At 38.8% G+C, this 13,687-nt stretch overlaps 1 protein-coding gene across 1 annotated transcript; it reads left to right on the top strand.

The window, feature by feature from the left end:
- Positions 1–3,707: 3,707 nt before the first annotated feature.
- Positions 3,708–12,869, top strand: ogfrl1 (opioid growth factor receptor-like 1). The gene is made up of 7 exons (XM_084735944.1): positions 3,708–4,158; positions 6,135–6,221; positions 7,164–7,242; positions 7,589–7,667; positions 8,940–9,006; positions 10,067–10,212; positions 12,214–12,869. The coding sequence occupies exons 1-7, from the start codon at positions 3,970–3,972 to the stop codon at positions 12,761–12,763; spliced, it is 1,197 nt and encodes a 398-aa protein (XP_084592070.1). The 5' UTR covers positions 3,708–3,969; the 3' UTR covers positions 12,764–12,869.
- Positions 12,870–13,687: the final 818 nt, after the last annotated feature.

The following is a 13,687-nucleotide window of genomic DNA, read 5'->3' on the forward strand; positions in this document are numbered from 1 at the left end:
TCTCGTCTGTGAGATGTTGAGGCATTTCTTTCTAATTCAGATTACAGTATATCTTTCTTTTTGTTTCTGTTGAAGTTGAACAGACCTGATTTAGTCCACAGCCTCCAAGATGGATGCAAAACATTGCATTCACTTCTATTTTTCAGGGAAAATAAAACCCAGCAAGAAACCAAAAAACAAAAAATTATAAAGACTTCAGCTTTTTGACCTTTAATGTAAGTTAAGAAGTATGACCTGTTCAGTTCCTCTCCTTCATGACCAGAGACTGTGTGGTTCATACTGTGCTATCGACTCCATATGAACTCTCGGTTGCGTAACCTCTCGGTTTCACTTGATTTTGAAATCACATGTTTTTGCTTTTGACCAGAGAGACGACTTTTCTCTGACCTCCGACTCAGTTTCATCCACAGCAGCAGCAGCAGCAGCACAGCTGGAGGGCTGCAGGCACCATATGATCAGAGTCACATCAATGTCACAGGTGTCGCTCACGATGCCAAGATCTGAAGTTTCCCGTCTGGATGAATCCGGTTCTCAACGTGAGGACGGTCGACCAAACCAAAAACTCCTGTCAGGACTGGACCTTTGAAGGTCGATAGTTGCTGAAGTATTCGGAGCATTTACTGAAGTAAAAGTACAAATACCACGGAGAAAAACTACTCCATTACAAGTAAATATTCTGCATTAAAAATCATCAGCAAAATACTGACGTCAACTCCATCAGATGGAAAATCTGACTGTCAGCAAAATGTTGAAGTTTTTCTCTTTTCACAGTGTCGTTGTAGTGAGCAGCCAATTTATTTATTTTTTTTAAGTTGTTCAGAGTTCTCTTAATGTTAATCTAAATGCACATTTTAAACCATAATTATTATTTATCTTTGATTTGAGACATCTGAAATATTATTTATCTAAAAATAGAAAGTTTACCTGTACTTGAGCAGTGGTCCAACATGTTTTTAAAAACCAGGAAGTGAGACAGGGGTCCTTAGGATATAGCTGACCCTTTTTATGCCTGATTAAATCATGTTTTTGTAAAAATCTGACAGACTTGATGGAATCTGGGACAAAACTTTAAAGGGCAAAACTAAAAAAAAAATCACTAATAAAACAAATTAAAATGTTGCTATTAACAATGTTTAAAGTTTTTTGTAGGACATGATTTGTCTCAGTTCTCAAAACTGGATGAACTATAGTCGTCCTGATGTTTCAACCTGAGGCTCAGGCCCCTTTAAAGGGTCACATAGTAAATCTAAGAGGATGTGGGAAGATTAATGGAAGAGTAAAGACAAAAAATAAAATAAAATAAATTAATTAAAAAAAATAGATTTTTTGTGAAATATGGGATCATTTTAACTTTTCGTAACGTTTAACGTTTGAGCCGAAAACAACTTATAGACATCTGACATGTGTCCCAGCCCCAAACACACGCTGTTTTTTTTTTTTTAATTTGTCAAAGGTCAAAAAAATTGAAGTCACTTCTTTAAGCAGAACAACAGTTCTGAATTCAGCTACTGTAGAAATATGGTGGTTCGACAGCATTCTGTAGACATAAAGGGCTCATTTTAAGGAAACAAAAACACAACAAATCTTATTTTCAGGTGATTATATATATGATAATTGATAAAAACATAATAAATTCAATTTCTGCCAGATTCTGACAATAAATCACACATGGACCTTTCAGGGTTAACCTGAAAAGTACTGTAGCTAGAAATCATATAATAAATGTAGTATTATTATTTTTTTCTAAACTGAAAATTATGACAGTAAATTTCCACAGTGGTGAACATGTCACTGTCATGTCAAGTTTCCAGTATTTTCGTGGAAAGTCCCAGTTTGGAATGGCTCAGCTGAGAGGAAACAATAGGTGCATTTGTGAAATTCAACAGAAGCCATGCCCTGGGAAATGTCCATTTCTGTGTACCTTTTTAAACAGTTTAACTAAACTGGCCTGTAAGTCAGAGTTCTGACAAGTTTTATTTATTGGAAATTGTTACATTTTTAGTCTATTAATGTGAGAATTTAATCTCCCCTTTTCTCCTCTCCTTTGACTTTTATTATTAATTTTAAGTCTTCTTTGGCCTTGGCAAAATAATGCTGAAATATGTTTTACACATGGCTTCAATTGATTAAAATTTAATTGAGTGATGAGACAAATATTCACACATAACGTTTAGTTAAACTAAAAAGTTAAAACACAGTTCAGACAGTCCAAAACAAGAACCTCCTTCACAGTTTCTTTGTTCCTGGAGTGACATTGATAATCTCAGAGGGGGACCGTAACCTCCTCTTGTCCCGATGTCACGTGATGCAGCTCTGGTCCTGATGCTGCTGTTACCGGGACTCTGTATGAGGAGTCTTTAATGCCACAACAGCAGCAGGATGAGGAGAAGCGAGGGGTCCATCAGCAGCATGGTGGACTAATAAAATAGAGTGCCACCACCTTCAGAGTGAATTACAGTCTACATATAGTTCTTAAAAAATGAGCACAGAAAATACGATAACTGCTGGATTTAAACATGCTGCTGAGCTGGTTGAATGCAGGGGTGGAAATCAGGGGTTTCCCCCCATTTTGGGACAAATAAAGGAATATCCTATTTTATTTTATAAAGATTATGCAGCTGTGCACAAGGCTGTATTACTTATCTTAATTTAATATGAGAAATGAATGACTGTGATGTAATGAGACTGAGAAACTGAAGTGAAATTAAAAAGTGTAACAAGAAGCCCTGTTCTCCCCCACATGTTCTTGACATGCAGCAGTCATTCCCAAACACTGGGTCGATTTTAATTGGGTCACCAAATAAATAAAAGCTCATGGAAGAAGTTTTGAAAAAATGTAAGATTTATATCTGCAGTTCACCTTTTTAAAATGTGTGTGTTGTTTTACTGATGAGAAGAGAAAACACAAGCCTGTTAATGCACCTAGTGTGTCTCATTTATGAAGTAGACTAAAATATCCAACACTGCAAAAATGAAAAGATTTCAAGGCAACTTACTCCAAGAGATTTTTGAGTTTTGAGCCCAACTCAAACTCTTAACTCTTACTGCTGATCTTTTGAGATAATTTACATTTCTTCTTTAGATAAACTTAAACCTTTGAATTTTAGAAACTGAGTAAATTCATTGAGGTGAAGGTAAATATTTAATATTTTCAGTTAAAAACAATATTTTTTTCAGACATTAAAAAAAAGACAAATCAGGTTCGCACCTCACTGTGACCAATTTTTTAACTTTTTTTTAGTTTCTAAAACTAAAAGATTCAAGTTTATCTAAAAGCTGATTATATCAACTAAAGATTAGAGGTCAGGACTTTTTAAAGTTTTAAAGTTTATTTCAAAACGTTCAACCACTGACACAAAATATCCCCATGGTAAATCATAATTTGTCTCATAGTGATTTTTATGTCATAATTTTTACTTTTTGTTATATAACTTTTTACCTAACAATTTCAACTTTTTTTCATCATATTGTTGACTTTTTATCAATAATTTGACTTTTAATGTAATAATTTTGACTTTTTATCACAGTTTTGACTTTTTATCACAGTTTTGACTTTTTTATCTCATGATTTCAACTTTTAATCTCATAATTTCATAATTATCATGGGGATATTTTTTTCTTTCAGTTTCCATAGTAAACTGACATAAAATGGTTCATTCAGTAATATTTCTTGCAACCATCAATGCAATAACTTGTTCAGTAAAAAAAAAAAAAAAAAACACAGTCCATGTTTGTATCTTTAAGACCTCCCCCTGCCTCTCTGTGGCACTGATCACCTGTCATACAGAAACAGCATCATCGTCGCTTGTGTGGAAATTCCCCCTTTTCTGCCATTTAAAAGCTCCGCTCTGAGATCAGTGTGAGAGCAGCTCTCTGCACAGATAAATAACGAGGCGTTCAGATAAATTATGTAGTATTTAGTGCACAGCAGCGGATCATACGAGAGGGAAGGTGTTGCATGTTTTTTAAATGGGAAATCTGTTGGGCAGCTGGCGTTTCAAGGAGCCGAGCACCGTGGAGGAATGCGACTCGACGTGGGGGTCGGACTCGGAGAGCGACGAGCCAGCAGCGGCTGAAGATGACAGCGGCATCTCCGACTCCATCAGCCCGGCGGAGAGCGACCGGGCCGCCGGAGATCCCGGAGACTCGTCCCCGCAGGTACGCGGAGGGGTGTGTGGGGGGTGTGTATGATGAGACAATGAGGTGGGGGGACAGCGTGCGGGGACATGTGTGTCACAGTATTGTCAAGGCCAGGACACGGAGAGGGCAACCGAGCAACACCGATACAGGAGGCGAGAACACAGCTGCCACCAAACTCCATTCAAAAATCTGTCAATTTTATTTTAAACTCGGTTTTATTCACAGATAGTCACTCTCGTGGTGTGAACTTTATTTTGTGGTTGAGACACACTTCACTCCTCATTTCGTCTTTAAATCCAACAAGCAGGATTTAATTCAAGTGACACTGAGGTGCTAAAGAGTGATGATGACAGCTGTGAACCAGCTGTGCCCAGTTAAAAAAATGTAGTCAGTAACGTAATCAAAGTGTCACAATATTAACTTAATTACTTTGTTACTTTTGGATTACCTCAATATTTGTTATATAATATTTGCAAACGATTAATCATCTATCAAAATAATTGGTGATTAATTTAATAGTTGATAAGTAATTGATTACTCGTTGCAGCCACCTCAACAACTTCAAAAGTAAAATCCTGCTTTTACATTACTGCACGAGTCATAGTAATAAAATATTGTCAGATATAATACAACAGTCACAGTGGATGTTTTTCTACTTTGAGTACTTTTAATACTATAAGTACATTTTCCTTATATTACTACAATACTTGTTAGTTAGGTAACTTTTTAAAAGCAGGACTCAACAGAGTACTTTTACAGTGTTTTATTAGTACTTTTACTGTAGTAAAGGATTTGAATCTGTCCTCCACCACTGGCCAATAATCCCACTATGTGGAGATAATTCACCCACAAGTATACTTTTGTTAGTTAATTATTAAAAGTATTGTTAGTTAGTTATTCCCTGTATTGCTTTTCCAATTGAAAGTACAGTCTGCCTGCTGGTTTATGAAGGAAATAAAACATTTTATTAGACTGTAGCCTTGTGATTATCGTCCCAGCGCCCTGAATGATCAGAATAATTGACTGGATGATTGTTATTCGATGGCTTCACACTGTTTCACAATATTAAAATCAGCAGGAATATTTGAGAAACTGTAATTCACTGGATCACTCTTTGTTAGAGGGTTTCATATTGGTTAAATCAGACTTCTCATAATTTTTTTGTCCTGATTATAACCAGAAAGAAGATTTCTGTGAAGAGGATTTCTAAAAAATGAGGATGCAGCTCACAGATAGGAATTATAGCCACAATCAGTTGATTAATCAATTAGTTTAGTAACCATTTTGATGATCAGTGAATCAGGGTTTTTTTTTAGTGAACTTCAGCTGCTGTGCTGTGAATATTTTCTGGTTTCTTTACTCCTCTCTGACAGGAAACTGAATATCTTTGGATTCTAAGACATTTGAGGACATCATGTTGGGACATTTTTCACAGTTTTCTGAGATTTTATGGACCAAACAACTAATTGATTAATTGAGAAAAAGATCAACATATTCATTGATGAGATTGTTTACAATTTTTTCCATGATTAGCATTTTTCCAAACATTTAGATGCAGTTCACAGTTTGTAATGTAGCGCTGGGTTCAAGTTAAACTCACAAAAGCTCCAAACGTGGCTGTAAAAAGACACAAAAATGAGCAAACGATATGATACCTTTAGTTAGACAGTGAGAAGTAACAGTGTGAGGCTCAGACGGTGTAACACAGTGAGCCTCTCTGACCGGTGGAAGTGAGCATGACCCAGATTTTATTTGAGAATCAGATCTAGTTTCCTGCGTCCTTTTGTAGCGTTTGCACGGCAGCACTGATGTGAATTGTCCTCCTTTGCTGGAGAGAAATGGATGGTGACAGCACTCGACCTCAAAAAGCAAAGTCAGTGCTTCTTATTCAGCTGAATGGTGGACGAGTGCCGCTCTGCATCTGTTAGAACACACGGTTTTTTTTTTTCTGCATTTGAACTGAGTTTCTTTATTTCTGTGTCTCTCTCTCTCAGCTGACTGAATCTCCAGAGTCTGTTCCGAAGATGAAGAGGAGTTTCTACGCTGCCAGGGACCTCTACAAATATCGTCATAGCTACCCGGTACACAAACACACACAAACAACAGATATGTTACTGTGCTGTCATTGATACCCACATATTATAGACCACGGTTACAAATCAGTACTATTATTATTATTATTATTGTTGTTGTTGGGGCTGCAATATTATTAAAATCGCAGCATGGCCAAGTGCAATATCCAAATTGCAGAACCAGAGAATAAACTCAATTTTTTGAAAAAGGAGAAATGTTTTCAGGACTTTTACTTGCAATGAAGTATTTGTAGATCGTGGTTTTGGTATTTTTACTCAGATAAATGAATACTGACTACAAGCCAGTACCACTATGTGACGATGATACACCACAAACATGGCATTTTGTTAGTTAATTATTAAAAGTATTGTTAGTTAGTTATTCCCAGTATTGTTTTTCCAGTTGAAAGTACAGTCTGCCTGCTGGTTTATGAAGGAAATAAAACGTTTTATTAGACTGCAGCCTCATGATTATTGTCCCAGCGCCCTGAACGAACAGAATCATTGACTGGATGATTGTTCAAACTGTTTCACAAAATTAAAACCAGCAGGAATATTTGAGGAACTGTAATTCACTGGTTCACTCTCTGTTGTACTGTTTCAAATTGATTTAATCAGATTTCTGAAAAGTTAGGATGCAGTTCATAGGTAGGAATTATAGATACAATTAGTTGCTTAATCAATTCGTTTAGTAGCTATTTGATAATCAGTGAATCGTTTTAAAGTCCAGATAAAAGAACAGGTTTGTTTGTTACAGACCCCAACAAATATCACATAATCTGTCACAAAATGGGTATAAGTAGTTTGTGTGAGAGTGTAATATCTGTTTTTATAAAAGCAGTATTGAAAAATATGCAGTAATATGAACAAAGTAAACTAAAATGAACTGTAGACACATGATGCACAGTTACTCTCAGTATTGATTGATCTGTCTGATCCGTTTTTGTGCAGAACTACAGAAAGTCCCGGCAACCCAACGAGTACCGAAACCTGCGGTTCTACCTGAACAAGATCCCTCTAGTACCTGATGGTGAGATCACACACACACACACACACACACACACACACACACACACACACACACACACACACACACACACACACACACACACACACACAGTCAGACCTCCTTCCAGTGGAGCGATGTTGGCTCTGGGCTTAACAAGTTGTGTTTGGCTAAAGGTCGTGTTTGACTGGGAGAGACCAGAAGATTAGTGGACTGATCCAGTGTTTAAACAAGCTTACACACACACACACACACACACACACACACACACACACACACACACACACACACACACACACACACACACACACACACACACACACACACAGCAGAAACATGCAGCAGCTCATCAGCCTCTTTCTCTCCTCAGGTATCTATATTGAGGAGATTCTGACGAAGTGGAGAGGCGACTACGACAAACTGGAGCACAATCACACCTACATTCAGTGGTGAGACTTTTCATCCGTTTCCGTTTCCCTTCTATGTGACGGCACAAACTCCTCGTAATTTACTGGATCATTAATGGCATGTTTTAAACGACATGTCAAAGCTTGTTCTTTCTGTCTTGTTATCAGCAAATGGCACCAGAAGTAAAGAGAGGATTTAAGGAATGTAAAATTTAGCTTTTTGTTCCTACAATGACAACCGCACAGATTTACTGCTCAAGCATCATTATAGTCCTTGACCTTGGAAGCGATGCTGTGTCACTGTTGTAGGTCATAACCTAGTTTACTGGACATGCTAATATTTGCAGCTTAAATGAGAGCAGACAAACACTTCATTTAGTCCATTCATTGCACTTTTGCTCTCATGTTTTTGGTTTTGGGAAGACTGACATCATCACCATCTTCATCACCTGCTGTTTCTAGACACAATTAGAATAATGTAATTTACAGTGACAGCAATAGTAAACACACATATGAAAGTGTGTCTATATCGTACGTCTTGTGTTATAATGTCACCTGTATGAATGGGTGCAGTTTGCATTGGTTCAGGGGGCTCAGTGAAACCTCTGTGTGTAACACTGATTCAGGTATAACATGTTATGGTATCCTGTGGTGATGTACAGGTCAGTGGACCCGCAGACTGAGGGTCGACTTACTAGTAAATATTGGGGGTTTGTGTGAGCGAGTCAAGTGACAAAAGCAGTGCACCCAAGTAAGTTAGAAAGTAATAACTTGTGTGCAATTGTAAACATGGTGTCCATTAAATTTAACTGTTCTGTTAAAATTAATGGATAAGATGTGGAGGCTGAGTCATTTGTGTGTGCATGTGTGTGAGAGGGAAACAGAACAATGAAGAGTTACTTATTTTCCTGCTGTCAGTGAGCCTGCAGGCTCACCTGTGGGATCTGTATCTGGTTTAGTGTCAAGCTTTGCCGTTTCTGTGATTTCAGATTTTGTGGTAATTCTTGTAATATTCCATCACTTATCAGGTATAATAGTAGGGACATGAAAATGCTCCTGCTTGGTGTCCTGATTATTGATTTTCTCATTTAACGAATCTTCACGTTACATTTCCTTCAGATTTTTTTTCTTTTATTTAAACCTCCAACCCTAAGATTCAGTCTGTGCCTGTTCCTACACTAACTGGACCAACAATGACAAGAGCCAATACAAAAATGTTTCCTGGAACTTTAAGTAATTATAATAAGTCTTTTCTTCACGTTCAGAAATCGATTTTCATTTGAACTTGTTTTTAATTCTGTCTCCGTGTCTCAGGCTGTTCCCATTAAGAGAACAAGGGCTCAACTTCTACGCACATGAACTGACTCAGGACGAGATCAAAGTAAGACACGCCGTTTACACACACTGACTCTACACACACTGTCAGGATACACACACCATGTTTACAAGTGTGTTAATGTTGGAACTTCCAGCTGCACGTCTGATTTGTTTGCACTTCCTCTCTACAAAAGTGTTCACCGTGGTTGAGTGATAGAGGAGATCTTCCACTCAACCAGAAGCATCAATTTGACAAAGTCCCTACACAGTATGGTGTGGAAGCATATAGCATTTGGTTTTAGTCATTTCCAGGTCTAGATAAGTATAGAAAACAAAACAAAACAACTAAAACAGCCCCCACCTACCTGAACTCCCTCATCCAAGTCTATGCTCCCTCACACTCGCTGCGCTCTGCCAATGAAAGACGCCTGATTCAACCACCACAGCAGCACCCAAAGTCACTACTGTAGTGAGACTCTTCCAGTTTGTGGCTCCCTGTTGGTTGATTGAGCTGCCGAACCATGTTCGATTGGCAAAGACCCTGTCAGTCTTAAGAGCAGACTGTAGACCCAGCTCTTTACTAAACACCTCTGCACTTGACTGACTGCACAAGATATCCATAAATTAAAATTAACAAAAAATCCAATGCATCTTATGGACTCTGTGCACACTGCCTATAGAGGCACCTACATCCTATCAGGCTCAATCTTTGCTTTTCAGATGTACGTCACTTTGCATAAAAGCGTCTGCTAAATGAAACTACAAGTATTGTAAATATTAAACTATGCGTCTGCCTTTACATCTTTATATGTTTCTTAGACTATGTAACGCTGTCAGAGAATAAACAGCATGTTTCTGCGGAAATAAAGCTTTGATTGAGGCGGAAAACACATTGGTATTGGGTTTTTTTTATTCTTCCTAATAGTGATTAATTGATTGTTAATGTTACCAATGCAAAATTAATGAAAGTCTGATCAGAGCATCTGCACATAGATTTTGTCTTTCTTCCATTCTTTCCTATAACCTAACCTAACCGGTCATAAAAAACACATGTAGATTCCAAACAGAAAGATGTTGTTGTACCTGTGTGTCTTTTTCTGATCTGCTGCATTCAATCCCGTCAGGAATTCCAAAGCACTCGGGAAGCAAAGCGGAGATTCCTGGCGGCCTATTCCCTGATGTTGGACTTCTATGGCATCAAACTCCTGGATAAGAGTGGGAATGTTGCTCGGGCTCCCAACTGGCAGGAGCGCTTCCAGCACCTTAATGAGTAAGCAAACACACACATACACACACATATAAACACACTGTGCAGCAGCTCAGGGGGATAAAATTGCAGCCAGAATTTGAGTGAACTTGCGGCTTAGTTGCCAGTTTCTGCTTTTGTTTCCTTTAGTGAGGCAATTATTCTAAATCCACTGCAACTTAATTGTTCTTCTATCAGCAGCCAAATGTGAAACAACATGTTTTAAGTCAACAAACAGATGGTTAAAGGGTAATTTAAAGGGTGACTTGTTCTTCTTTCACATCCTATTGGGGTAGTTTCATGGCCTGAGAGAAGTCATTGTGTTTTTTTGCCAAAGAAGCACCTGAGTGTCACACGTTGGGATGTGTGTTTTCAGTGTGTTTCTCCATCTATCCAGCACGATCTCAGTGACATCACTGTAACCTCCTCAAGTCATGAACCACTTCGAAATGTTAGCATCTGATGCTAATTGTTGCCATTATCCCAACCACATGAAAACAAAACATTGTGCACCATAAAGCAGCTGCTCGCGACACTTTCATTCCCTTTGTTTGCTTTTAACGTCCCATCAAACACACACAGCGTCTTTTGCATCTGGTGAACGGAGATTTCTGGATTCCTCGCAGGCCAAAAAACCATCAGAAACAAATTATTCTAAATAATTAAGGTTCTGTATTGTCAGAGACCAGACGATTTGGATTAGTTTTCTTCTGAGAAATTTTTAGTGTCGTTTCATTTCATCATACACTTCAAAAAAAGTTTAATGGGAGAGTTCAGATAATTTGAAAGCAGAGTTTTAATGTGTTTTAATGCTTGTATTCCTCTCTGCTTCTCCAAACTGGAGGCATTTTGACCACCATCCTCTGTCTGCAGACAGGAGGATTTGGCTGCCAGGCTAACAGTAAAGTGTGTGAGCCCACCTGCTGCCTTGCTACCACTTGGTCAGCTCCGCTCTCCATGGTCGCACCTGGACAGTAATCTGAAACAAAACTTTGCAGAGAAACAGGGGAAACTCAGCAGTCCTTATCTATCACAGAAACTTTCTCTGCACCTGGGACTCACACCTGCTCTAAATCATCTCTTTTAATCACCCCAGCCCGCCCCTTTCAAACTAACACCAGCTGTGCGACTTGGTTGGCCCTCCCCCTCGCTTTTAACTTTCTCTGACGGTGTGAAAATCTGATGGTTTTACATCACAGATAACGAAGGAAGGCGTTAATGACGAGTCAGAGAAAGTAAAAATGTGTCTCCCTCTGCAGTCTCTCTCCTGTCTGCTCTTCACAGCAACACAGTGTTTTTCACAAGCAAAGAAACAACTTCATGTTTTACATTTAATGCCAAATTAATCAAGAATTCACAGTAGCCTTTTCACTTCCCCATCCTCTATGCAAATAAACACATTTGCACACATTTTAACAGTAACTTACAAGCTGAGACAAACATATTGTTTTTTATGCGAGGAAAGAAATAACTTCAGTATTATATTTGCCAAAATTACAAGAAGGCCTTCATAATTAGGAATTTGTTGTAGGCAGTGTTTCACTAAGTTTATAAAGTTTCTCCTCACTCAGCAACTCACAAAATTGTTTAAGCGAGTCTGGGGTTACTAGTTCACAAACTAAAGTAAAGACGTATCTTTTTCATTTGGATTATAATTATTAGTTGTGAGTAAACCTCGGTCTTTTAAGTTTCAATCATTGGTTTTTGTTTTTTATATTAATAAATTTCTCAGTGCTCCTTTTACGTATTTCTTTTGACTTTCATTTTGTGTTTTTTTTTTTTTTTGTATTTTAATTCCTTAATTTTTTTTCTTTGCTTGCTTTGATTTGTTTCCTGTGTGTTATTTCACTATGTGAGGCACTTTGAGCTGTATGTGTGTATGGAAGGTGCTCTATAAATAAAGCAGAGTTGAGTTGAGACATCAGGATCAATAAAATGTTTAATGTCGTGTCATACACTTCATATGACTGCAGTCATGTTGAAATGGATGATGATCTAAAAGAACCTCCTGTGTTGTTCTTTCAGGTCGCAGCACAACTACCTGCGGATCACTCGCATCCTGAAGTCCCTTGGCGAGCTCGGCTACGAGGCATTCAAGGCCCCGTTGGTCCGTCTGTTCCTGGAGGAGTCCCTGTGCCACAACACCATTCCCAACATGCAGCACAGCGTCCTGGAGTACTACGTCTACACCATCCGCCTGCCAGCCACCCGCAGACGCCTGCTCCGCTATGCCCGCCAACACTACAGGCCCGCCCACGCCTTCCTCTGGGGCCCGCCGCCTAAAAGGCGAGGCGGCGGCAGCGGTGGTGTTGGAGGGAGCGTGGGCGCTGGAAGTAGCGGGATCAGAGCACCTGCTCCGACACCAGAGCGACAGAGGAGGGGGGAGGAGAGCACCACCTCCACCTCTGGGATTATTGTGTCTTCCCATGATGCCATGATGTGCCAGGAGCTGGGTGGAGGAGCGCTGAAGGGCTGCACAGGACTGAGCTCCAGTATGGCAGGACTGGAGGGAGCGCTGATGATGGCGGGAGCTCGAGGAGACAGGAACGAGTACAACGAGATTGTTCCTTTGTAGAAAACAAGGTCTGATTGTTATTAAAAGGATAGTTCAGATAATTTGAAGTGTGGTTGTATGAGGTTCTTCTCCACAGTCAGTGTTTTACCTGCAGCAGATGGAGGTGGACATGACAAGCAGCAGGAGTCCTGGTGTAGGAAGCTAAACAGTGTCCTGCTGTGGACAGGGTCAACAGCAACATGTATTTTAGACACCTAAAAAAATCTATATCAGTTTAAGTGTACGCTATATTTAGAATTTTTCCACCACTTTATCTTGCTGTCAGACAGACTTTTCTGATGAGAAACCGCAGTTATATAAGACAAATATCTCTCTCTCCAAACCAACCAAACTCCACTGGCAAAATCAGTCATTTTACCTCACAGAACACAGGAGTTGGTGATCTACTGCTGCCTCGATCTGTTAGTTTGTTTGTGTTACTGTCTGACTTCATTCCAAAGTCACACAGTAACACAATCCTGTGCATTTTCCTAAACCAATAGTTGAAAATGCTAACAGTTGATTAATCAATTAGTCATTAATAATTAACAAGATACAAAATGCATTTCCTCCTTCAGAAAAAAACAATGTCAAATGAGGCACAATTATTGCCATTTCTAGACTATCAAAATAACAATTAATATGTTTTTAATCAGTTAAAATTTTAGTGGCAATTAATTGATTGGAGGCGTGTCGACCTCCATCTACTGCAGGAAACACACTGACTGTGGATATGTATCTCATACAACCACACATCAAATAATATGAGTTATTCCTTTATGTTTTGAAGGCAGAAAACAAGAAGTCTGTTTTTAAAATTAACCGATTCAATTGTAAAGAAAAACAATAATTGTTTATGCCAGAACTTTCACCGCAGTAACAGTAGAACACATTCGTAGAATCAGTTCAGGTTAAGGGCTCGCCATAAACAGATATCATCTTATT

Source organism: Lutjanus erythropterus, chromosome 14, assembly GCF_056507025.1.
Source record: "Lutjanus erythropterus isolate fLutEry1 chromosome 14, fLutEry1.hap2, whole genome shotgun sequence".
In the NCBI taxonomy this organism is placed as follows: domain Eukaryota; kingdom Metazoa; phylum Chordata; class Actinopteri; order Lutjaniformes; family Lutjanidae; genus Lutjanus; species Lutjanus erythropterus.

Bases quoted from the DNA above. Each gene is read 5' to 3' on its own strand.
- ogfrl1 (XM_084735944.1), top strand. From the start codon at position 3,970: ATGGGAAATCTGTTGGGCAGCTGGCGTTTCAAGGAGCCGAGCACCGTG. The intron at 7,668-8,939 runs GTGAGACTTTTC...TCCGTGTCTCAG, and splicing joins AATCACACCTACATTCAGTG to GCTGTTCCCATTAAGAGAAC. The intron at 10,213-12,213 runs GTAAGCAAACAC...TTGTTCTTTCAG, and splicing joins CGCTTCCAGCACCTTAATGA to GTCGCAGCACAACTACCTGC.